This window comes from Lynx canadensis, chromosome C1, assembly GCF_007474595.2.
Source record: "Lynx canadensis isolate LIC74 chromosome C1, mLynCan4.pri.v2, whole genome shotgun sequence".
In the NCBI taxonomy this organism is placed as follows: Eukaryota; Metazoa; Chordata; class Mammalia; order Carnivora; family Felidae; genus Lynx; species Lynx canadensis.
Genome location: NC_044310.1, coordinates 183,884,144 through 183,910,105, shown reverse-complemented (window position 1 = coordinate 183,910,105; position 25,962 = coordinate 183,884,144). Strand labels below are relative to the sequence as shown.

Sequence of the window (25,962 nt, the reverse complement as noted above, 5' to 3'; positions counted from 1 at the left end):
TTTCAAAAATAATATGAAATCGACATGCATACAAATACTATTGTAGAAAGAAAAAAGTCCTATCTATTAAAACAAACTAATTTTGACAGTGTCCTACTGAAATTATAAAGTATTTTCCAATGAAATTGCCCACTGTTGCAACTTCATGTTAAATGATAAAGAACATAAGAAGATCACCAGCCACAGACTCGTAGGCCTGGGATGGACCTTACCACGTCACCTGCCCTAATTGTAAGCTGCTGGAACACAGCATCTGCTTGCTATACCTTCCAGAGCATTCAAACCAGTGGCTTGCACATGGGAGGAACTCAGTCAATGTTTATAAAATTAAATATCTCCATGCTTGGCTCTAACACTGGGCAGCTCTTTAGGTAACCAATTCCATTTTTTAACAGCCCCAAGAATTAGACTATTCCTAACAACAACAACAACAAAACCTTACATCATTTTTATTTGTAAAACATAATTATATTGCATTAGCAACCTTAAAAGACTTGACAGCGACTCTATATTTCCTACTTCAGTGGATATTTTGTTTGTTTGTTTGTTTTCAAATAGAGAGAGAGAGAGAGAGCATGAGTGGGGGAGGAGCAGAGAGAGAGGGATCGAGAGAATCCCAAACAGGCTGCACACTGTCAGTACAGAGCTCGACACAGGACTCAGTCTCCAAACAGTAAGGTCATGACCTGAGCCAAAATCAAGAGTTGGATGCTTAACCAACTGAGCCACCCAGGAGCCCCAATTTTCTTAGAGAAAGAGAAAATCCAGAGTGGGCAAGTGAAGCTTACTCTTTCAGAGACCTGGGCAAAAAAAATAAAAAATTAATTAATTAAAAAATCACAGTGCAATAAAGAGACAGGTCACTTAGAAGTGGTGCTCTGGCTTTCAATTATATCCTGGGGACAATTTCTGAAAATCTGTTCTGGTGACCACAGGACCACTGAAATGGCAATGTAGCAAGCCTAATACCAATAGCCCTCCACTGTGGATCTTTAGTTCAGGAAGGAGGCATCAGTTCCACCTTCAGCTTTTAGAACCCATTCTACTTGCCTAAGATATTGATTAATAATGTTCCCAGTTTGCTTTAGTGCTTTTCAGAAGCTGTCACATCCCACCTCTGGCTGGGACATGTATTTGCTATCAGGAAAATCACCTCTGCTTCAGCTGCCCCAAATATCAGACAGATGTTTATAGCTACATCCCTATTCAGAGTATTAAAGGATATTGTAAACAGCATTGTTCTTAGGAAAAATTGTAATTCTTTGAGCAAACTCACCCTCAGCTAACCCAGACTTGGGGAACACTCTGTCATTAAGATCTCTTCCTTTTCCCAGGTAAAAATTTGTTGCAGGACAGGATCTGTTATGTTCACTCAAAGCCACAAATTACTGATAACCCACTGTATTATTATTCATAGCTTTTTTTTGCCATTTTAATTTTTTTAATGTTTATTTATTTTGGGGAGAGAGAGAGTGCTAGCGGGGGAGGGGCAGAGAGAGAGGGAGACACAGAATCCAAAGCAGGTTCCAGGCTCTGAGCTGTCAGCACAGAGCCTGATGCGGGCTCAGACTTGTGAACCACAAGAACATGACCTGAACCAAAGTCGGACACTCAACCGACTGAGCCACCCAGGTGCCCCCTTTTTTTTGGCATTTTAAAAGAGAATAAAAAGTCTTAACCCAAAGGAATTGATTATAATTTTGGAATTTCAAGTACCAGATAGAAAACCTATATTTTAAATAAGATACAGAATGGGAGGGAAGGTGTCTTCTGAAATTACGCCATGTAAATAAGCCTACTCTACTATGGATATATTTGGTATTTGATTTCTTGATATCAACACAGATACTACAATAGAATTATAATTGCAATGTTAATACTAAAATGACTTTTAAGACTGAATCTTTAAGACCATCAAGAAGAAATATTTCCAAATATTAAATTAGCCAGTGTTTGATAAGGAAAGGAGCCATCTCAGGTCATTAGGGAAAAGCTAAATTTAAGGGGGAAAAAATCTATGCAGAGGAACTCAGGGTTAATGTTTTCTAAAATATTTTCATTTTATTTCCCGTTGATAAATAGGATAGTTTGATACACTCAGGTTGGCTTTCAGTAAATGGAGGTTACTTGTTGCCTGATTTGTTTCTTTTGATACTGAAATAAGCCAAATTTGTATCTGTTCAGAAATGACTTCAGGTCTTTTTTTATTGTAAATGTATTCTATGTTTTTTTTAGTAGTTACAACTTTTCCTCTTGGATAGCGTCTATATAATTCATTACCATTTTTGAGAAATCCAAATATTTAAGTGATTTGAGTCTAAGTTGAACATACAAGCTGTTCATTTTGGAATACGTGCCCCCCCTACCACCACCACCACCACCCAGGATTTATCTTCAGCCTTAGTCATCCAACTTTTTTTTTATTAATAGTCTGTAAAGGATTTTTTTAGACTTTATTTTTACAAAAAGTTTTAGGTTTACATAAAAACTGAGCTGAAAGTACATAGAATTCCTATAAACGCCCTGAGCCCATCCTCATTTTCCTACTATTAACATCTTTCTTTAATGTGGTACATTTATTTTGGTTGATGAGCCAATATTGATACAGTATTATTAGTTAAAGTCCATACTTTACATTAGAGTTAACTCTGTTATACACTGTATTAATTTTGACAAATGTATAATGATATATATCCACTATTATAGTATCACATAGAATAGTTTCAGTGGGGGTGCCTGGGTGGCTCTGTTGGTGAAGCACCTGACTGTTGGTTTCAGTTCAGGTCATGATCTCACGGTTCATGAATTGGAGTCCCGCATTGAGCTCTGCACTGGCAATGCAGAGCCTGCTTGGGATTCTCCCTCTCTCTGCCTCTCCCCTGCTCATGCTCTCTCACTCTTTCTCACAATAAATAAACATAAAAAAAAAAAAAGAATAGTTTCAGTGTCCTAAAAATCCTCTGTGCTCTACCTATTCATCCCTCCCTCCCTCACCCCACCCTGTGGCCCATCTCCAGCCCCTTGATCTTTTTACAGTCTCCATAGTTTTGTCTTTGTCTGTAGGGGGTTTTTTAACTACAAGTATAAGATGGGGAACAGTTTGGTTACAGTGGTGTCATAGAGGTAAAACAAAGGAGATTTAAAGATTTGCCATAAAACCCACCAATTATGGCATCAGAACTATACTCTTTCTACCAACGATAAATGCTTCTATTTGTTTTTTATTCAACTAACATTAATTGGCAATATAGTCCATGCCAGCACTGTTTTCGATGAGGGAGGTAACTGTAGGAAGCAACACACAGGGTCTGGGCCCTCATGGAGTATACATTCAAATTGAAGGGGAAAGGAGGGCAGAAATTCAACAAAAAGTCAAGCAAAATATTTTTCATTACTGCTAAGTAGGATGATGGAAATATATAAGGTTATGTGACAGAGCAACAAGTGGGGACAGTTACCAGGGAAGACTTCTCTGAGGATATGAAATTTGAACTAAAAATTAAGAGATAAGAAGCAACTATTCATGCAAGAGAAGATTCCAGGCAGAGGGAACCACAAATAAAATAACCCAGAGATGGAAACAAATTTGACCTGATTGAAGAAAGAAAGAAACCCCATGTGGCTGGGGGGAGTGAACAGAAGAAAGACTGTGGGGGTGAGGCTGGGAGAGGCAGAGGAGGCTGGGAGAGGGGAGTGAGATAGTATGCAAGGCCTGATCATAAATGACCCTATACACCACGATCATAAATGACCCTATAGAGCACAGTAAGGAGTTTCAATTTTATATTAATGGGAAGCCAATGTAGGATTTTAGGCAGGAAAGTGACATGATCAGATTTATGTGTTTTAAATGATCATTCTGGATCTGCAGAGTATCTTAGAAGACTTCTTTAAAATAAATATTAACACAAATATATCAAGAGCTTGAAGGTGCCAACCAATACAATGCAAATCCTAGAAAGTAAAAATGGTGTTTTCACGTTCGAGGCTAATATCATCATTATTTATATCTGTTTCTACCCACTTCCTCCCTAAAAGAAATAACCCAGCAGAGCTGTCAAAAGAGTTTTCAATTACTTGCAAGGTCTTCCGAGTTTGCCATTTGGCATAGGGATATTTACACTCAAAATTATTTCCATAAATCATTTCCATGGGGAACTATAAATGAATATATCATTGTAAGTATTTCTGTTTTCTACTCCAACTTTTACTTTAAGCTTTGGAAAACCATGCTAAGCCTGTAATTACAACTTGCATTTTAAAAATACAAATGAGAAAAGGTTGATGTTCAGATTTAGCTCCCACAGATAAAACTGAGAAAACAAAACAGCATCGGACACTTGGAGATGTGAAATGGAAACTGGCCAACCACAGTCCAGGTGCTTTTGTAAGCTGCCTTTTCCAAGCCCAGCTCCAGGGGAATAGGCTCCCCTCCCAGGGAATGATTTTTCTTTCTTAGTTTCACAGAGAATTGGAGGAATAAGTGATTTCCACTGTCTGTCTCTATGGCAACTAGTACCCTAATTTCACCTCTTAAATGGCAATTATACCTATTCACTGAATAGCTTTCAGTCCCTGCTTTTATGATGAAAAAACTGATTTCATGAAAAATGAGATATAGGTAATAGGTGAACTTTTCCCCCAGCAGTCATGGAATACAGTTTATAAGAGGTATGATAATTCAGAAGGAGAATGCATTCTGTGGGGTTTTTTCTTTTTCAATTATAGGATGTGTATCCCAAATGTTTTTCCTCTAGTCGTTTTTTAATGATAAAATATTTTTCAATTATGAAAATTAGTTGGGTTCCTTGTAAAGAGTTTGGCAAATAGAGAATAAAAATTAGAAAAGCATAAATAAGAAAATAAAGTTCACTCTCTTTATTTAAAAATACTTACTATGAATATTTTGCTAACATTGTAGATATGTATACATGTAAATACAATATAAATCCTATAGTGTATATTTTTATAACCAGGCTTTTTCACAAAATATGTTATGAGAAGTTTTCCATACCTTTAAATATTCTTCTAATGCATGATTTTAGTGGGTTCAAGAGCATACATCTTGGTTTACTATATTTCATTTAACTATAGTTCTATGTTGACATTATTAAACATAAATGTTTATGAATATCATTATTGCTTTAGAATAAATCCCAGGAAAGAAATACATAAATCAAATGAGGTAAACATTTTCAATACTATTGCTAAATTTTTCTCCCAAAAGATTATATCAATTTGTTTTCCCAGTAGAGGTAGATGGATGAGAGTATCCATTATCTTAAATTCTCTATCAGAGGTATGATATTTTTTAGTGCCAATGAGAGGGAATATCTCACATTTCTTTAATATCTTTAACCTAAAACTCATTTTAAGGTTAAATATGGTTTTAGGTTTTCATTGTCTTTTTTTTTTTTTAGGAGGAAGAGATACAGGAACTGCCTGTTCATCTCTGAAGTAAAGAATATTTGTGGGACACCTGGGTGGCTCGGTCACATGGACTCTTGATTTCGGCTCAGGTCATGATCTCATGGTTTGTGGGGATACCTGCGTCAGGATCTGTGCTGACAGTTAGAGCCTGTTTGGAATTCTCTCTCTCCCTCTCTCTCTTTCTCTCTCTCTTTCTCTCTCTGCCTCTGCCCCTCCCTCACTTGCTCGTGTGTGTGTGTGTGTGTGTGTGTCTGTGTGTGCACATGTGCATATGCACGTGCACACACACACACTCTCGCACTCTCTCAAAATAAACATTAAAAATGGACTATTTTTATTCCCTAATAACTCTCCTCCCTCTATTTCTTAGTATCAGAAGAGATAACTTTTAGTTGAGCACATAGCCCCTTGACATAGATACTTCCCATTCTCCTCTTCAGCTAATTGTGTCTGTTTTAACTCTAGGCTCATGAAATATGAGCAGAAATGATCTATGCTATTTCAGAGAAATGTCCTTAAAGGCAGAAGATATACTTTCTTTTCCTCTTCATCATTTGTGATGACTGGAATGCAGATTTTATGGCTGGAGCTTCAGCAGCCATTCTGGACCAGAAAAATAATGGTCACACTGCAGGGATGGTAGAGCAGAAAGCTAGAGGGAGCCTAAGTTCCTAAGAACTTTATAGAAGTTTCATCCTGGAAGGCTGGGTCCAGATTTTTATTTGAAGGAGTACAACTGTATTTTTTTTAATGTTTATTTATTTATTTTTGAGAGAGGGGTAGGAGGTAGAGAGAGAAAGACAGAGAATCCCAAGGAGGCTCCACACTGTCAGCACAGAGCCTGATGCAGGACTCAAACTCATGAGCCGTGAGATTACGAGCAAAAAATCAAGAGTCGAATGTTTAACCAACTGAGCCACCCAGGCACCCCTAAAACTTTGTATTTTTAAGCCATGATTGTATTGCACTGTTTGTTTTATCAAGCTGAAATTAAACCTAATTGACATAAGATTTTTTCCCCATTTTTTTCTCACTGATTTTAAGGATAGTTTACACTTTATCTGGTATATACATTACAAATTTTTCCAATTTTTCATTTTCTCCTTAGTTTTTTATGGAATTAGGAGATGCAAAAATATAACTATCCTTACATTTAATTGCTACATAAATTCCATTATATAGTCAGAAAAAAATCATTTAATAGTATCATCTTAGAAATATAAATTCCAGAGAAATATTTTGTCTCAAACATCATACAGCAGTGAGAAGCATAAATTCATTTCCTACAGGTATACAATTAAATGGTTATGTTGCAGGCTAACATCATTTAGATGGTCATAAACTGTGCTTTTGAAGACTTTATCAATAATTCATTCCTTGCTAAAGCAGAGAATTTCTATTTGTAATCTGTGGGGCTCTGGGTTCAAAGCACTGCCTCAGAGGTCTTCACTGGGACCTAGGGGAAGCTGAGTGGGTGTGCTGTGTCTGCCACCTGCAATGTTATTTACTCATCAGAGTTACACAAAGGAGCCCCTGCCAGATGATTCCCCCCCCCCACCACACACACATTCAGGTAAGAAATATAGAGTCACAATTTCCTACCAGATCATAGGCAGCCAACATTTTTTTCTGCACATCTGGAATTGCCCCCAGAGGCTCCAGATAAGGAAAGTTGTCTTTCATCACAAGAGAGACTGAGGGAGTATTGTCACTGGTGATGAGCCGAGAGGACAAGGTCAACAGACACTGCTTCAGACTGGCAATCGGAGGAAGTCCACACAACTCCTTAATAGACACTATGGCATTCTGTGGGGAACAAAACATGGAATTATACTTCTGACCACATGACACATCACCCCCAGCACTTCTAGGTTTACACTAAAGTATATTCATTAAAAGTATACCCTTTAATGCATACATGTTTGGAGGAAACTGGATTATAATCAACCAAAAATGTAACGTGCAGAGATGACACACAGAGCTAATCCATGATTACAACTCATCTTTCTCATTTTTAGCAACTGCCACATTATGCCATAAAGTAAAGCAGACTGTGAACCAAGGCTACACAGTGCTTTTCAAAGCAGAGCACTGGAATAGTCACACAAATCAGCATTGGCTGGTTGTGAATATCTTACTTGATTTGTATCATGATGATCATAAAAATAAGTCCATGATTGTACATTGGAGTGCATCTTCTGTGAGCTTTTCCCCTCAAGGTAGCAGGCTGCAATTACTCACCATCCTCCATTCGACTAACCATCAAAGGTATTTCTTTGTCGTCGCATCAGAAATGCACCTGACAGGTGCACATACTGAAACAAATTTCATGTATAGCTACATTTGTCCATGTTACAGGCTTTTAAAATTCATTTGAAATAGGAATTATGCCTATTTTGTGTTTTTAATAGGGAGCAGTACCTAATCTATTCTATGTCGAACGAATTTAGTGACAATGATAGTATTTCATTTTTCTACTGATTAGGCTCCAAACAATTCTTAACCCAAAAGACTATGTGTTGGGATGATATAAATTATCAATGCTATCTGAAAAAACTTTATTTATAACCAACTCTGCTTAACATGTATTTTAAACACATAATATGTGGAAAGGATATATTTTTAAGAATTGCATAGAAATAAATAAAATCTACTTGTAACATACAAAATAAGATGTAGAAATGACATAACTAATCTGAAACAGGGATTTATAGTAGCTTTGAATTATGTCAGAAAAAGTCATGTAGAAGATGCTAATATTTGGAGCCTATTTTTAAAACAGTGGCTAAGGCAACCACTTCAAATAAATGCTCACCATCTAAGTGTTTATATGTAATTTATGTGTCATACTATTTTCTACCATTTTAGCTATTTAAGCTGATTTTAAGTCTATGTTGAATTTCTCTGTGAAATAATGTAAAAACAAAGTCTTCACCAAATGATGGATTTGAGGTTCAGCATCACCTGACTAAAAACCATGAACAATTTTTGGTAGTCAGCAATTCTGGATTTAAAACCCAACATTCCTATTTATTTCCTATTTCCATTTCCTATTTGGGAAATCACCTAACTTCTTCTAGCTTGTTTTCTGTCTTGAAAGTAGGGATTTTCTGGGTGAGAATTACTATTAGAATGTTAGCTAAAGGAGAAAATTAGGTGCATTGAAAAATATTCCTCTTTTGTTCTGCTCTCAGGCTGCTACTTCTGCTAACCAACACCTCCTTGAGTATTGCAGGAACTCAGTATTTGTTGTTTGATGGTTTCTAAGTAATATGAGCCTAGAATAAGTACATTCAATGGTACTGAAGAAAGAAATTGGCAACCATCTCTGGTTACAACATTAATAAAGGGAAAGAAACTAACATTGAATTCCCACATGTCAGCACCAGGAAATTTACATATACTGTCATTTAATTCTAATAATAATTCTGTGATGTATTACTATTTTCATTACCTTATTTGGACAAAACTGATGATCAGGGATCTGAAAAACTTCACTCAAGATCATAAGGGGATAGAGTTTAAGCCAGAATCCATGTTCTTTCAACTTTCAATTTAACCACATTTCTAAGAGAAGGCTACCTAGTTTTCAACATGTTCAAGCGCTGAATATTGTTTGTTTAGTTGTGTTTTCTAATGGGAGTAATTTATTATTGCTGTTGTACACTTAACTAAAATAAACTGAAGGCATTATATATGTTTATATGACTTCAACTTCCCTTTCATGTTCATATCTGCAAATATTTTACATATATACTTGTAACTAGTATTGTACGTATATATAATATTTTATATATTGTACATACATATATTTTATAGTCTATTCTTTTTACATTGTTTCATATACACAACGCCATATATCTATTTGGTTATGTGGTAGGGATATCTAATGGATGTATAAAGCATTTATATTAACTTGTTTAGTTCAGGCCAAATTTAACATAGCATTCATTTATAATCAGATACATGAAATATATCTGCTTTCACAGGTAGCACTTAATTTGGTGGTTTATGAGTTTATACAACCTTTCTGATAATTTTTTTCTGTAATCAGATCACAAGTAAAATACAATGTTCCCTGGTAAGAGAAGGGTAGGAAGAAGTAGGAGCAGGTTGGGGGAAAGTTTGGGATTTTTCCTACCTGCATATTTTCTCTCATATCTATGGCTTCTCGTAAAGGATGAACTGCTATTTTAAAGATGTCATCTATGGTCTTAAGACCAATATTCCTGAGCATGGTATATTCTCGAACTTTCTTCCCCATTCTCACTGACAGGCTGCGCTTCTGTGGCTTTCCTCCTCCACTTCGATTCGTTATTGCTATGTGGACAAAAAGGGTTACATGCTCCATGATGTCACCCACAAAAGAGCGCAGGGGAACATGCCGATATCCAGGCTGCAAACATTCAAATGGTATTGTATATTGTCCTATAAACTCATCCCCAATGTAGTCATCATCTAGAACGACAAAACGGATCATGGCCAGCTCAGGTAGGTTTACTTGAAACTCAAAAGTTTCATCAAAAATAGGGTTATCACTGTTTTGCTGTACAGTTTTAGTTCTTTGTTCTGAACAGTCTGCTGGAATTCCATGTATCTCTATACAAACATAAGGATCTATGACATCTCCTTTGGCACAAGCTCCCTTGGGCTTTGGAAAATTCTGACCACTGATGATCTTGATATGAAGAGCTAGAGGAGACACCCCAGGTACGATGCCCTTTGTGTTTGCACTGAAGTAAGAAACTTCATCTCGCATGATGGATGGCCTTAGAACATAACCACATCCTCCGTTTTGAAGAAACCAGCCTGTGTGAAGATCCATCATTGGACCGGGAGTCTGAAAATTCATTGCCACAATCTGACAGCCACAATTCCAAAAGTCCTGTGGATTCAAGTTACTGGAGTCGATCCTCATGGCACTTGGATAGATTCTTGATAAGAACTTCTTATTATAATTTACAAAATCCTCTGGGTATTCATTTGCAATTCGGCTGGCCTCTGTTTCACTAAATGAACACATTTCCCAGTAGTTTTGACTTTTCATGGAGAGTTCAAAATCCCTATATTGAACAGATTTACAGATAGAGACCAAATCAGAGAGCTCCCTACACAGCCAGATCTGCTTCTGCTCACCATTGTAATCTACTGACAGCCTTCGAGACATTTCCGCTTCCTCGTCTTCATCTGTGACCTCTCCTTCTAAAACATCTGGGTCAGAAGACAATTTCTTTCCTTTCACGATAATCATTCTTTTTAATTTTTCTGGTGATGGGAGGTAGGTTTCTGATGGCAAAGGTGCCTCAGTATAGAGCTTATTGCCAAAGACCTTTTTCATTTGTTGAACCATTACCTTCTGCTGGGGTAGGGAGCAGTGATTTCCCAAGCAAAGAATGAGTGGGTATTCAGAAGCAACGAAGGCAAATTTGTTTATCACCTCTATGACACTTCGAAAGGAAAGATGTGTTGTCACATTATTTCGATTACAAAGGATGGGTTCATTGTCTGAACCATCACTTACATCGAGTTCAATGCTTCGACAGCCCATTTTCAAAGCTCTAACATACCCATTAATATCAGCAGGCCCCCTAAACTGGTCTTCTATGAGATAGGTGTTGTGAGAAGCATTGATGTAGTAGTGAGATAATGGCTGGGTCATATCTTGAGCAACCTTTTTTTGCTCAGGATCAAAAATGTCACATTCTGGTGACAACAGATACTGGGTAAAGCCATCAATTGCAAGAAACCCTTTCTGACGGCCATCTTCAGAAAGTTCATATCTTCGAATAATGTCTAAGCACATATCCTCGGTAATATGGGCAACTCCTTGTTCAGCTTCTAAAAAGAGCATGAGATCGTTAGCATCCAAATATTCTTTATTTTTAGATATCTGTACCAGTAAGAAATACACTTCCGGCCTGGTGCAAAGTTCACAAAAAGCTTCACAAAATTCCTCTTCTGTCACTCGTGTGGTTAGTTTTTCTTTGCTCTTCTGGATTTCTTTAAACTTTAGCCTGATCTTGGATTCTTTCAGGGTAGGGTTGAGTTGTTTTATCAACTCTACAGAGGTGTCTTCCAGCATAATCCCATTGCCGTCAACATCTGCTGCTTCGAACACTGTTTTCAACCACATGAACCTCGGCGTGTTCCGGTTGCCCTCTATAAAGTCAAGGGGCTGCTTACTTCGAGAAACCAGGTACCGCAAACCTGAAACCCAGATGTTCGCTACATCCGCCGAATTGGCAACTAGGTCCAGAGACTCGTAGTTTTCCCCGTGGAGTATGGAAAAGGCACAGTCCTCACAAATCTGGTCAGCAAGGCCATTGTTTCTAAATGTTTCCGTGTTCTTCCCCAGTCTGATTTCTTTTATGGCAGAAATGTCAAGCTTAGCTTTCTCTAGGTCTTTCTTGGAAGGTTCCCAGCGAAGAGCTTGGAGGTCTGTGTCCAGAGTGAAAAAACGGTTGTAAATACGAGAATTTGGCCGGACCTTCTTCAGTTCGCAGCCAGCTTGCATGAAGCTGATGCAGTCGCTCGCACTGCTGATTTTCTTTTCTGACGGCATGCTGCTGAAAGACACGGTTTTCTTTCTTCCGCCACATTTTTGGTTAGAAGGATCCTGTAAAATAAGTTGAAAATAAGGAATCAATTTTCCCTTAGAAAATAGACAAAATTCAATAACAGTCTATGAACTCCTCAGACTCCATTCAGATATTATGATTATTTGGACAGGGGCTGGCCTAAATTCACATTTTCACAGTTCCAGAAAAAGACAAATTGCCAAGAAAATTGATATTATTAGCTTTAGAAAGAAAAACTTATTTTTCAAATGCCTGGTGTTCTTTGAAATAAAAGCAACTATTAAGTTAACTGCAAATCACTCATTTGTTCATTAAAGCAGATTCCCTAAGAACCACTACATGTAGGGACTAGCTCAAGTCCCTATAGATATGTGAAAGAAATAATGCTGGATTTCTTTAAAAAGTTTTCTTCATTTATACTTTGCAACAATTTAAGTTTTAAACTTAAAACTAGTTCAAATAAAAGATTTTCACCTTAATATGCTTTATATCAAAAAGGACTGACAATATGCCTTTTTTAAGTGTTTATTTTTTTTTATTTTTGAGAGGCAGAGAGAGAGAGCGAGTGACTGCAAGCAGGAGAGGGGCAGAGAGAGAGAGAGAGGGAAAGAGAGAATCCCAAAGAGGCTCCACACTGTTGGCACAAAGCCTAACACAGAGGCTCTGTGAGACCATGACCTGAACCTAAGTCGGATGTTTAACCCACTAAGCCACCCAAGCACCCCAGGACTGACCATATACCATAACTAAAAGTCGCTTTTTCCCCTCAAACTATTTTGAAGGAAGTAAGTTTCTTGAAAGTCAGATTGGAAGCCAATGACAAACGGATGACTCTCACTTGATCAAATTTGTAGACTGAGGTACACAGTTTAGATGAACTTTATGAGAATCAGCACCTGTGTTTCAGTATAAAGCTATTAGCAGCCACAGCTCAGAACTAAACAGAAATCCTAATGGTTCCACTAACTCTTAAGGTTCTTCCAATGTAAATTAAATTTTCAAGCCTTTCACCACAGAATTTCACAGAGAACACTTGCACCTTGCATTTTACCTCTTTCTGAAAGTGTCTCTGCATCTTAGTCTCACAGAATCCTCAGCCCATTTTGCCACACTTCCCTGAACCACAGTGCTGATGGCATCAGACTTTCTGTGTTCAGATTAGTGTGCCTTAAGCAGGTTAATTATTTCTTGTGGCTGCTTTGTTCTTGGATATATCTTGACCTTCTCACATATTGTCTTTCCCAAATTATAGGTCCAATCCTTGTATTCGTAACATAACAGATATCCTCTTAGTCCCAGACTGTCCACTATATCTATCACTCCCAATTCCTTTACACTGAGCATCTGACCAATGCCACTTAAAACTGGATATTTTTTTATACTTTCCTCTGTTCAGACCACAGACTGAAGTTGATAATGTTCCCAACCAGATCACCAATTCATATAATTCTCCCAGGAACTAATTACACAAAAGCACCTAAATGCATGTTTACAGTGACTGATTTTATAAGCATAGCAAAACAGCAGCAAAGTGTCAAATGCAAAAGGCATTGTCCTTACATAAAAATAACTAGTCTCAAGCTATAATTTTCTGCTCAGTAAATATATGACTTTAGGTAAGTCACTTAGCCTCCCTGATTCTTAATTTCAGCTTTTAAATAGGAATCAATAATCCTTACATATAATAGTGTTGTTGTGAGACTCAAAAGGAAGAGTGTGCATGAATATTCTTTGTAAACTGTAGGTGCTTATTGGATGAGTCTTTTTGAAGGAAGAGGAACATTTCTTCATACACCTGGTCACTGCAGGACCTGACCAGGATATTGGGGGTTATCAAGAAGTTGATTCATTCTTGACCTCTGCATTTAAGACAAATCTTCAGTGATAAACTGAAAATATTTAAAAACAGACACATGATATTACTATTTTAAGCACTATAAAGTCTGACCAAAATAGTCGGGACTCTCTCCTTCCCTGGCCTTCTTTTAAAACAGGGTAGAATCTCTCCTCTGAGGGCTTATTTAATTGTGATCCTGTCTGTAAGAGCCTCCCTATCCTGTGATTCAGAAGAAAAGGCAGGATGATTTATTATTCAATTGACTAAAGCCTTGCATGTGAAAAGAAAACAAAATTTGATTTAGTTATGGGATGTTGGTGGGATGATTCATTAACTCAAATATTTATCTGATGTTCAAGTGACAAAGATATAAATTACCCAATTTATTTACAGAATAAAAAAATCTGTACAGATTACAGAATATTGTTTCTTGATGCCCTGGCATTTAACAACTTAGCTCATGCTTTTTCAGAGAGTTGTGATTTTTAATTATCCTATAGTAGTCAATTTCCTCATCCTTAAGTTAAACAACAAGTATAAATCTTCAGCTGTTTAGATGCAGTTGCACTATTAGAAAACATTTAAATTCATCACAACCCACATGTTCAGAAATTTCAGGTGTGTGTGTGTGTGTGTGTGTGTGTGTGTGTGTGTGTTTCCACACCGTGCAGGCAGGCACCTAATGGCACTGCTCAGATAGGACTAATCTACCAAGTACAATAGAGGGAAACTGAATTGTGATAGTAAGGTAGGAAACTGAATTGTGATAGTAAGGTAGACTGTGACTCAGCTCTTAAAGCTATAGTTTGCCTAGATTTTTAAGCTAATGAGACCTTTCACAGAAAAAAATATTTTTATATGAGCAGATCATGTTCTAAGCAGGATTATTGTCAACAGAGTCATAAAACCTCTAATAGTCTCTAATAAACCTTCAGTGGGAAATCAGTGTTGCTGAAAATGCATGTATATAGTTCCTACACCCCAGGTATGGCTCCACACCTCAAAACACTATTAACACTTCACTCTTGACTTGAGCCACTGTTTATGAGAACAAAAGTACTGCTGTGGAAAGAGTTTTCTCCTATAAGCCTCTCCTCTTTGTGGTGATATCTCCTTAAATCAAGACTTTCTCTCCTAGTAAGATAAGCCTTCAAGAGATAAATGTTTTCTATCTAGCCCAGGAAAGAATGACCCACTCCAAACGCTTATTTCCTGCTTTGACCTCCAATTCCTACATGGTTACAAAATTTACCCCAAAATGCCTTATAACTTGGAACCAGTGGAAAAGATACCATCTTAGGTTCTCATCTCACGAAGGACAAACTCCAAAGTTATTACAAGCCCCCAAATGAGCAAAACACTGGCCAAAGCACATGTGAACAAATAATTAGCTTGTCTGCTGTTGACTACAGCCAAGATTATTTCTATTCAAAATATGCTGGAAAAGTCTCAGGACTCCGATATTTCTTTAACTCTGTATTTTCAGTGGTCATGCTATGCCGTAGCTCTGCAAAGCTTTGGTGTGGGATGGGAGGGGTTGTATGAAGAGCATAGGAAGGATGGATGACCCCAAATCTCCTTCTGAGCTTCATCACCACCATGGTCTCTTTGCCAAGCCCTACACCCCCACATTTGTGTTTCCCTTAATAAGATCTTCGCAGATTGGTGGTGGAGAGGGGGGACTACTCAGGTAAACAGTCAGGAGATATCCCCAAATGAAAGAATTTGAAATGTTGATATTAGACCATCCTGTTGATAAATACAAAAACGTATTTGATGATGGAATGAGAGAAAATGTACTGCATATATATATATATATATATATATGCATAGGAAATACATACATATATATATATATATATATATATATATATATATATATATGAAAGACAGGTGCTTTGGACACTTTCTAAGAGAAACCAAAGTTTGGTGTCATTTAGGTGTTCACTTGTCATCTTCTAGCTCATTAGATAACTGAATTGAATCCAATGGTCATAAGGTCATTATTATAAGGAGATTATTATAAAGAATGAAGACTTTTCCAACTTTTTAAAAATTTTTTAATGTTTATTCATTTTTGAGAGAGACAGAGCATAAGCAGGGGAGGGGCAGAGAGCAAGGGAGACACAGAATCCGAAGCAGACTCTAGGCCCTGAGCTGTCAGCACAGAGCCCGACTTGGGGCTTGAACTCATGAACCACGAGATCATGACCTGAGCTGAAGTCAGACGCTTAACCAACTGAGCCACCTAGGTGCCCCTCCATTTATTTTTAAAGCTAAGTTTCCTCACTCTGCAATGAAAGGAAGAGGCCAAAGTACTTATTAACCCCCAAATTTCTCTTAGACCAGCTTACAAAATTTATTAGGATGAATAGCACATTATGACGCCTCTGTCCCCTAAATTAAAGTTTAGCCTCCTATTCTAGCAGGGGCTAAGAATTAGGCAGTGAACTCAATCCTTTCTATTGTTTAATATCCTATGTTCAAGTTTCCAAATTATCATTTCACAGGAAGGTAACACATTTAAACAAGTTAAGCAATAAACCAAGTTGAGTTTATATGATCTCTGAACATTTCAAGATAAAACTTTATATTTGGGATCTACTTAAATTAATTATACTTTATATAAAGGATTTAATCATCAGAATCAAGAAGAGTCTCATAAACTAGCAAGGTAATAGGCAAATGTTTTATTCTTTTATTAAAATAATACAGGGACACGTGGGTGGCTCAGCTGGATAAGCATCCAGCTCTTGATTTCGTTTCAGGTCGTGATCTCACAGTTCATGGGATGGAGCCCCATGTCAGGCTCTGTGCTGACAGTGCAGAGCCTGCTTGGGATTTTTTCTCTCCCTCTCTCTCTGCCCCTCCTCCACTTGTGTGTGCACACACACTCTCTCTCTTTCTCATTCTCTCTCACAATAGATTTTTTAAAATATTTTTAAAAAATAATACAATACTTATTTCCATAAGTTTCCACTGGCATTTGCTCTCTGACCCCAACAAGGCTGGATACACTGCAGATTCCTTATGAAACAATCAACAAACAAAATCATTTTTCTTCAGCACCACACTGATGAGCCACAGAGGCAACTCAGCTTATTCAGTGCAACCAGTTTGGGGTCTCAATAATGAAACTATTGAATTATTTCAATATAATATTTTTTAAAAAAGTATACTCAAGCAACACACAAATGTAAATGTACCCAATGCCACAGAACTGCACATTTAAAAATGGTTAAAGTCGTAAATTTTATGTTATATACATCTTACCACACAAAAGAGTACACTAAAGTACTGTATACAAATTTAAGAGTAAAGAAAACATCATATCTACATTTGGCTACCTCTCATCTGATGAGCATGTTTAAACATGAGATTATACCATCACATATTCTTTTCATTTTTTGGCAAGTTGTTTTTAAGTGAACATTCAAAATGATGCTTTGTTAAAACAGAACAAATTTATAAACCTTAAAGAATAGCAATCAAAACACCAGTTGTCAAACTGTTTAGAAGGAATCCTTGTTTCATCTTGCGGAAATCCAGGTATGTGAATGCAGATACTAAAGTGACATTTATTTCTCTCTTTTAGTACGAGGGGGAAAACACTTATTTTTGAAGAGCTCTCTTAAGAAAATTTCTATACAAAAATTTAATCGATTATAACTAAAAGATAAGCAGAACTATAGGTACATAAATCCTGTTTTCACCACAGGGATTCTATCTTGTTCTTATAGACAACCTGTGAACTATAACACTATTCTATTCGTTCTTGTTTTATGAACTTACAAGCAAAATTCAGAAACAAAAGATTTGGTCAATACATGAAATCTTCAAAGTATTGTGGACAATATAATCTAGAATCCAAATGAGCTTCAACCTTAGATATTGAGAGGCCTCAGGTTTCCATTCTCTGTTCATTCATTTAACAAACAATAAGAGGTATTCCTACTCCATCCTCGGGACAAGTACATTGTAGAGTTTTGAACAAACTGAGAAAGCCTAACTTTTATCTTAGAAAGATCACTCCAGATGTGCACTAGATGGACAAAACTGAAGCTGGAGCAGTAGGTGACTTGAAGCATTAAAGGAAAGATGGCAATTGCCTGAGGTCACCAACAAAAGGAGCGGAGAGAAGTGAGAAGTATCATAAAATAGGTGGTAAAATTAAAAGTCCTGTACTGGGTCTAGAATGACTCTTAGGTTTTTTATTTAAGTGAGAGGTGAGTGGAAATATTGCTGAGATATGGAATACCAGGCAAGGTGAAATGGGAGGAAAACAATTTACTTTGGCCATGGTGGATTTTAGATGACTGTGGGCCATCTATGTGAAAGGACTTGGCAGAGAAGACTTAAAATACAAAGGTAGAGGGATAAGAGGACCAAGAGCATGACCTCTCACAGAAGTCCAAGAATAGACTTTAAGGAGTGAGTGCTGGAAAATAAGCCGTTAAGATGGCTTACTGGATTTAGCTGTTAAAATGTCTGCTGGTAACTTTGATGAGAGAACATCTTATGTTGCCTTCAAGTTGGTGAGGACAGTGATAGGGGTGAGAGCAAAGGGCTGCAAGGAACAGAGAGGAGGCGGTATAAATGTTCTTTGGTGGGAAAGAAGGCCAGGATGACTCTAGTATAACTGAGGAGTAAAATGGCTCCAAATGAGACTAGAACAACAGACAGAGGCCAACAGTAATTATCCAGGAGAAGACTATTCTCAAAATGCTGGCTTTATTAACTTGTATTGGTGATAGCTCAAGAAATGGAATCCATGTAAAATATACACATTATATCTGATATAACCTATACAGTGGGCCTATGCCCAAATCCACATCCATGTTTGGCAGTTAGTCTAGAGAAAACCCACCCTCCACATACAAAGCCTAACTCTCCACATAAAATTCAAGGAGGTAGGAGAGATGGTATCCTCACATCTGTTGCCTTCAAGCTTCAGGTAAGGGAAGGCTGCAACTGTAGAATTATACCATTTATTCCACATTAAAATTTCCATTTTCTCAGAGTAAACTTGAATTACTTAATGTGAAGTTACCAACAAGTGACACGACTTATTTATGATTAACACCATATGACCCACCTAAAGTCATTATGTGGTACAATGGGGGGTAGAGGTCCTGATATCACCACTGAGAAGTGTCTGAATCCTGACCCAAGCTCTGTGAATCATTGGCTCTCCCATGAGAGAGCCCTGGGAGCTCTCCCTGGTGGCTCCCTAAGCCTAGCTGGTAAGAAGCTGAAGAGCTATTTTATTATCCATAAAGAAAATATTCATTCTCTACAACACCTCACAATTCAACAGAATCAATTAAAGGCAATGCTAACTGTATGCAAGCACATATCTCTCGCCAAATTATGTTTTATGTCTGTATTTAACATGTATTTCATTTATAAAAGGTAATTCATTTAATAAAATACCCTAAATCCATCTTTTTTAGGAAACCTACTCTGATATGTATACAATGTGGCCGGGATAGAAAACTACCTTAATTATACGAAGCCAATGACAATCCAAATATTTTCTAAAATGATATCTCTTAAATGACTCTCCTCACTTGAAAGCAAAAATAATTGGATATTCTATAGGCAAACATGGGCATAGAGTGTAGAAAGTCCATTTCAGGTTACATTCTTAGTACCATTGACTTCCTTCGTTGAACAGAGAAATTTCCACTGTGCTAAATATCCCTGAAATCATTCACTCAGAACTCATTAAGAAATGGCTCAATAAAAATTATCTTAAGCTCTTTTGCTGCAAGGTTTCTACCCACAGTTTTCTGCAAGTATAACTCTTATTATGCATGTCCCATATATTATTTCAAAATACGGCATTTGCTGATACAAAGATTGAGTACCTACTATGTGCTAGGCACTGTCCTAGTGACTGGTTATTTGAAAAATCATTAATCACAAAACTAATGTTGTTGGAATAAATGCTTTTGCTCCATCACTCTTTTAATATACAGGTGCTTATTAATGATGAAGTGAGTATAACAATGACAAAAATTATCAAATTTGATAGTTAGAGAAAAGCTTATAACAAATTATTCTAAATAAATAAAAATGGGCACCTGGCTGGCTCAGTCAGTAGAGCATGTGACTCTGATCTCAGGGTTGTGAGTTTGAGCCCCACATTGGGCAGAGAGCTAAATAAATAAATAAATAAATATCCACAAACATTTAATAAATAAACAGCTCTAAATAACATTAAGAATGTTTGACAGCCAAGACCACAAAGGGGCATTAGAACAGATAAGATAATATTTTTTAAAAGTACTATAGTAATTATGTACAGTTAAGTTACATCCTTAACACTAGAGCTTTTACCGAGATACTTAAAAACAGATGAGAGGCAAACTAAGCACTGAAATGTTCAAAATCTATAATATGGTATTAGGAAAAATAATGCTAAAAGCATTGCTATTTAACAAGAAAGACAAATACAACCTCCACATGGAGCCTCAATATATTATATGTCATGGAAAATAAATCCTAAATTACATAGCTCTACCTAGAACTCTGTTACTCCTAGATGTGCTAGAAAGACCTTGCCAAGACTTGTTCCAAGTTTTCAGCAGGAATCCAGAAGATGACTTCAGTGGGCTTAATGACAAGGTCTTGTTGCCATGCTCTTCTAGTAGGGTGTCCCCTTATCTGCAACTTTGTTTTCCACAGTTTCAGTTAACCACGTAGAAGTAAATGATCCTCCTACTGACATACTGTCACAAGGTCAAGAGTAGCCTAACACTACATCACAGTGCCTCCATCATTCACCTTGCTTCATCTAATCATATAGGCGTTTTTTTATCTCACATTCTCACAGAAGAAGACAGGTGAGTATAGCACAATAAGATATTTTAAGAGACCACATTCACATAGCTTTCATTATAGTATGATGTTATAATTGCCTTATTATTAACTATTGTTGCTAATCTCCCACTAATTTATAAACTAAACTTTATCATAAGTATGTATGTGTAGGTAAAAACAAAGTATACATAGGGTTCAGTACTACCTGTGGTTTCAGGCATCCATTGAATCTATCCCCCATGGACAAGGGAGAGACTATTGTAACTTCTAATAGTCACACTGGCAAGCATATTATTAATTAACCAGAATAGTACTGGATTTTAGTAGAGTAACAATTTTATAATGCCTGCTAAAATAACCAGAATTGCAAAATCAGGATTAAGGAGTCACATTCTATCATTTTCAGTTTTGAGACAAGGGTTTCTTTATCCTCCTCTCAACAATAATGTTTGTCTCAGACTAAAAAGGCTTTGGTTTGAAATTTTTAACACAAACTGGGAAGAAATTGACTCAAAAGAATAGTAAGCATAACAGTATATCCTCTCCAAGTCAAAAGTTTAAGAACACCATATCCTGATTTATATATTTAAAATGTTGTTTATTAAATATCTGAAATAAACTTTCTTATGCGATGTTTATTCAACAACAGTGGAGTAAAGGTGAAGAAACACCTCTCTCTGTACCTTTCTCTATATGCTTCATCTCTGTGATTCATTCAAGAAGCAAGACCACAAAAACCTAATAAAAATCACTGCCAGCTCATTGCAGATCAACACTCACAGGTAAAATGAAAGACTATTTCACCTGTTTGGACTTTTTTTTCACCTGTACAGAAATTAAGTCCATGTAGTTGAGGATACCTGGCCACAGGGAAACCAGACAGATAACAGCTTTGGAAGCCCATGTCTCCAGACGTTCAGTTCATTCCGTAGTTTCATGGATTCCTGCCATTTCTGCTTTCCCTCACAGCATTAGGGCACAAACCCTGCAGTTGTTTGTTGTGAAACCTCACTGACTGACAGACTTTCTATTCTTAACTCATTTCCCCTCAAGTCCATCAGCATAGATGTTCCTTTATAGTGTTAACTGTTCGTGGAAAAGGCCTTGCTTCTCAGTTAACTCTTGCTAATCTCTGCTTGCATCCTCGAGCCCACAACTTTGTATACAGTTACAAGGAGCATTAACACTCCCATTTTTCTAGTCAAAAACATGACCTCTTTCCTGACCCCAACTGCTGCATACAATGCACAGTTTTGCCTATTATAAATCCCAGGAGAATATGTTACATTACGCTCCTTGGAAGCACCAATATGAACAAAGTGAAGTAGTCACCAATAAAGGTGATGTAACAATTATTCAATGGTCTCTGAGGAATGACATGCTGCTCTCAGTCCTGTTCCTCCAAGACAGATGTACACCTCATACTCAAAAACACTACCTTTGTAACTGATCAGTAGCCTGTGCAGCTCTCAGCAGAGGTGCCAAGAACCAAGTGGGCCTGGAGACTGACATAGGATTCTGTCCTTTCTCTAGAGACTCCCCACACAGCAGGGCCCCAGAATCCTGACTGAATTTATGCCAGCACTGACTTTGTTGTTTCTGGTGTGAGGATTAATGGGAGGTGCTCTTTATGGAAAGCAGTATGTCACGGTCCCTAAAGAAAGGAAATCTCTATAATGAAGAATATGTAAATGTATACTTTTAAAATGTATATCTAATGCATCTCCTTCAGTGTCTTATTGTAGAGATTAAATGCAATGCCCTGATTATTTCATAGGTATAAGCACATAACTTGATGCTTAACTAGGATATCCATCAGAAACTGATAAATAATTAGTTAGGCTTTCAAATCTATGCATAATTTTAAATGCATAATTATGCATGCATAATTTTTTTTATTTCAACTAATGTTGCATATTTAAACTACTTAAGCTGAAAAATTAAAATACCAACAGTAGTGGAACATTCTTAGAGTTCATTTCAAAAACGTTCCTGACAAAATTTTCCATTTTCCTTTTGGTGCTAAATAACCAGTTCACAGAATAGTTTCTCCTTCATTGCGACTTCTCAACTTTTAATGGAAATATTTACCATCAAATATGAGAACTAGTATATTATTTACATTGATATTAGTCACTTCAGAATTACATCTAATCATCTGAATTTGAACAAAACATGTTTTTTTTTTATGTTTATTTGTTTTTGAGAGAGACAGAGTGTGAGCCGGGGGGAGGGGCAGAGAGAAGGAGACACAGAATCTGAAACAGGCTCAGCTCAGAGCCTGACGCAGGACTCAAACTCATGAGCTGTGAGATCATGACCTGAGCTGAAGTCAGATGCTCAACTGACTGAGCCACCCAGGCTGAACAAAGCATATTTAAAAGCAAAAAGTATATCATTACTTTGTGAGTTCTACCATTGTTTATCATAAGGTGCTAGGAGAGCTGAGTTTCAGAAACAGATTTACAAAAACAAAACAAATCAGAATTTGAAGGTTGCTAGTAAGAGTAGATCTTAAAAGTTCTCACCACAAGAAAAAAACTGTAACTATCTGTGGTGATAGATGTTAACTATGCTTATTCTAGTGATCATTTCAGATATACACATATCAAATCATTACATTGTACACCTAAAACTAAAACAATGTTATATGTCAACTATATCTCAATTTAAGAAAAAACCATTTAGAGTTATATAAGCTTAAATGGAAATAGATATAATCAGCCTTGCTTCAGATCATAAAAGTTTATTAACAAAAATAGAATTAAAAAAGGTCATATTCCAGGAATTCATAGTTTTTAGTGCAATATTTGGTAAGCACAAGATTTCAGACTCTATGTATCATTTACAAATTCCAATTAAAGTATGTATAAAACATATAACTATTAATAGTATTCTTAGAGATGGAATTAGTGGCATTGTCCCATATAGTAACAGATACATATAGGTTTCTCAGTAAGAAAAAAAATCTTACAGGAGATTTAAAGACAATGAATTTATTTTTTTTTTAATTTTGTAAATTTGTGCAATTTGGGACATGGGGATTAAATGTCAACTTAATAAAATTTTATTCAAACTTAAACAATTCATTTATAGTCTAATTCCACTTTTTCTGGGCTTGGAGAAGTCTAGTCTGCTGTTTAATAAACATATGTATATTTGAGCAAATGGACCACTTCTTGCATTTGTATTAAATCTTTATACATTCTAAAACTTACATTTAAATTACAGTAAACTTCCCAAATGAATATTTTTCTGTAATAAATACCTAAAAGAAATCTCTAAGCTTCTTATAAGGTATATCCCTGAATCACAAATAAAGCAAAAATTCTCATGACCCAATGCAATGTGCAAACACATCCTTAATATTTTTTCTCTCCTACAGTAATAATAGAATATGCTTTTCAGGATTAATGACCTTAGAGATATAAAAGCTTTGGCTCAAATTGACAACTTGACCTGAACATCAAGATGAATCTGATTAAAGGTTTCAAGTTTTATCCATAACTTCCGGAATGGGTTAGAACCATCTAACACTTTAATCCTTATTGTATGACTCTGATTAACTGAACATCAGCATCTGTCCATGTGCAACAAACAGATGGCAGATCTCAGAGAATGCATTGCAGAGACACCCTTGGGGTGAATGCCCTCCCAAAACCCAGTGAAGGCACCATGGTCAAAGTGGAACAAATTATTGTGTAAATTTAGAAAAATGTAAAAGGAAACTATGTAAGGATAGTTTTTTTTTTTTATTTTTTTTTTTTTTAAATTTTTTTTTTTTTTTTTCAACGTTTATTTATTTTTGGGACAGAGAGAGACAGAGCATGAACGGGGGAGGGGCAGAGAGAGAGGGAGACACAGAATCGGAAACAGGCTCCAGGCTCTGAGCCATCAGCCCAGAGCCTGACGCGGGGCTCGAACTCCCGGACCGCGAGATCGTGACCTGGCTGAAGTCGGACGCTTAATCGACTGCGCCACCCAGGCGCCCCATGGATAGTTTTTATTTGAGATAATAAAACTCGGTATCCCTAAGTACCTTATTGATAGAAATTACTGAAATAATTAAATTTCTTCTCTCCAAAGCATTAGATTAGGGACTAATGGTTTTTACTCTCACCATCTCCATCTACGTTCATAAATTTATGCAAAAAGTTCTATGTCTATTGTTCTATATCTAATGTTTTTATTTGTCAAAAGAATATAATTTCTAGCCTGAATCATAGGGCTATCTCAAGCATCAAAGGAAATGAAGCATGCTAAAGCACTTTGAAAAGGATACAATTCCAAAACAGAGAATTATCGATACATCTTAGTTAAGAATATAAGTAAAACATTGCAATGTATTAAAAGAGCAAGAAATTCTTCAGAAAGTCAAGTTTATTCCAGGAATGTAAGAATGGATCAACATTACGCAAGCCATCAATGTACTTCAATAAATAAATAGACTAAGAGAGAAAAACAATAAGATTATACCTATAAATTCCCCAAAGGCAATTGATAAAATACAACATTAATTTCCAACAACACTCTCTGTAAAATGGGAAGAGAAGAAAACTTCCTTAACTCGATCAAAATCCTATTTTGCAAGAATCCTAAAGGAAATATCATGCCAACTGGTAAAGATTTAGAAGCATTCTTTTTTTTTTTTTTTTAATTTTTTTTTTTAACGTTTATTTATTTTTGGGACAGAGAGAGACAGAGCATGAACGGGGGAGGGGCAGAGAGAGAGGGAGACACAGAATCGGAAACAGGCTCCAGGCTCCGAGCCATCAGCCCAGAGCCCGACGCGGGGCTCGAACTCCCGGACCGCGAGATCGTGACCTGGCTGAAGTCGGACGCTTAACCGACTGCGCCACCCAGGCGCCCCAGATTTAGAAGCATTCTTATTAAAATAAAAAAGAAACAAAACAAAAAGCCTATTATCTGCTCTATATTTGAACATAATATTGGATATTTAAGCCAAAGCAATAAGGCCAGGATAAGAAATAAAGTGTAAAATATTGTAAAAGAGGTGAAAGATCATTTCTACTTGCAGAGAATATGATTATTTACCTAGAAATCCAAAATGATCCATTGAAAAGTTATATTTCAATAAAAAATAATATTTTTTAAATAAAAAAATTAATAGCTGCCTCATATACAAGCCTGCTTCCAAATGTAATGGCATGGGTGGGTAGAGGTGAGGCAACTCCCACTCAAATTAACAACAGATATTATAATCAAGCCAAGAATAAACGTGTTATGTGCAAAAATTATATGTTTTTATTTCATTTAAAGTCAAAAAAGAAG

The 25,962-nt window shown here is 36.6% G+C and overlaps 1 protein-coding gene across 1 annotated transcript in view; it reads right to left on the bottom strand.

Annotated features, from left to right (window-relative positions):
* Positions 1-25,962, bottom strand: part of PLCL1 (phospholipase C like 1 (inactive)) — a 336,485-nt gene that overhangs the window by 64,238 nt on the left and 246,285 nt on the right. Inside the window, exons 2-3 of the mRNA XM_030326087.1 lie at positions 9,572-12,046; positions 7,033-7,236 (exon numbers count right to left, since the gene is read on the bottom strand). Coding sequence (XP_030181947.1) covers positions 7,033-7,236; positions 9,572-12,046 — 2,679 coding nt within the window. The remainder of the gene's footprint in view (positions 1-7,032; positions 7,237-9,571; positions 12,047-25,962) is intronic.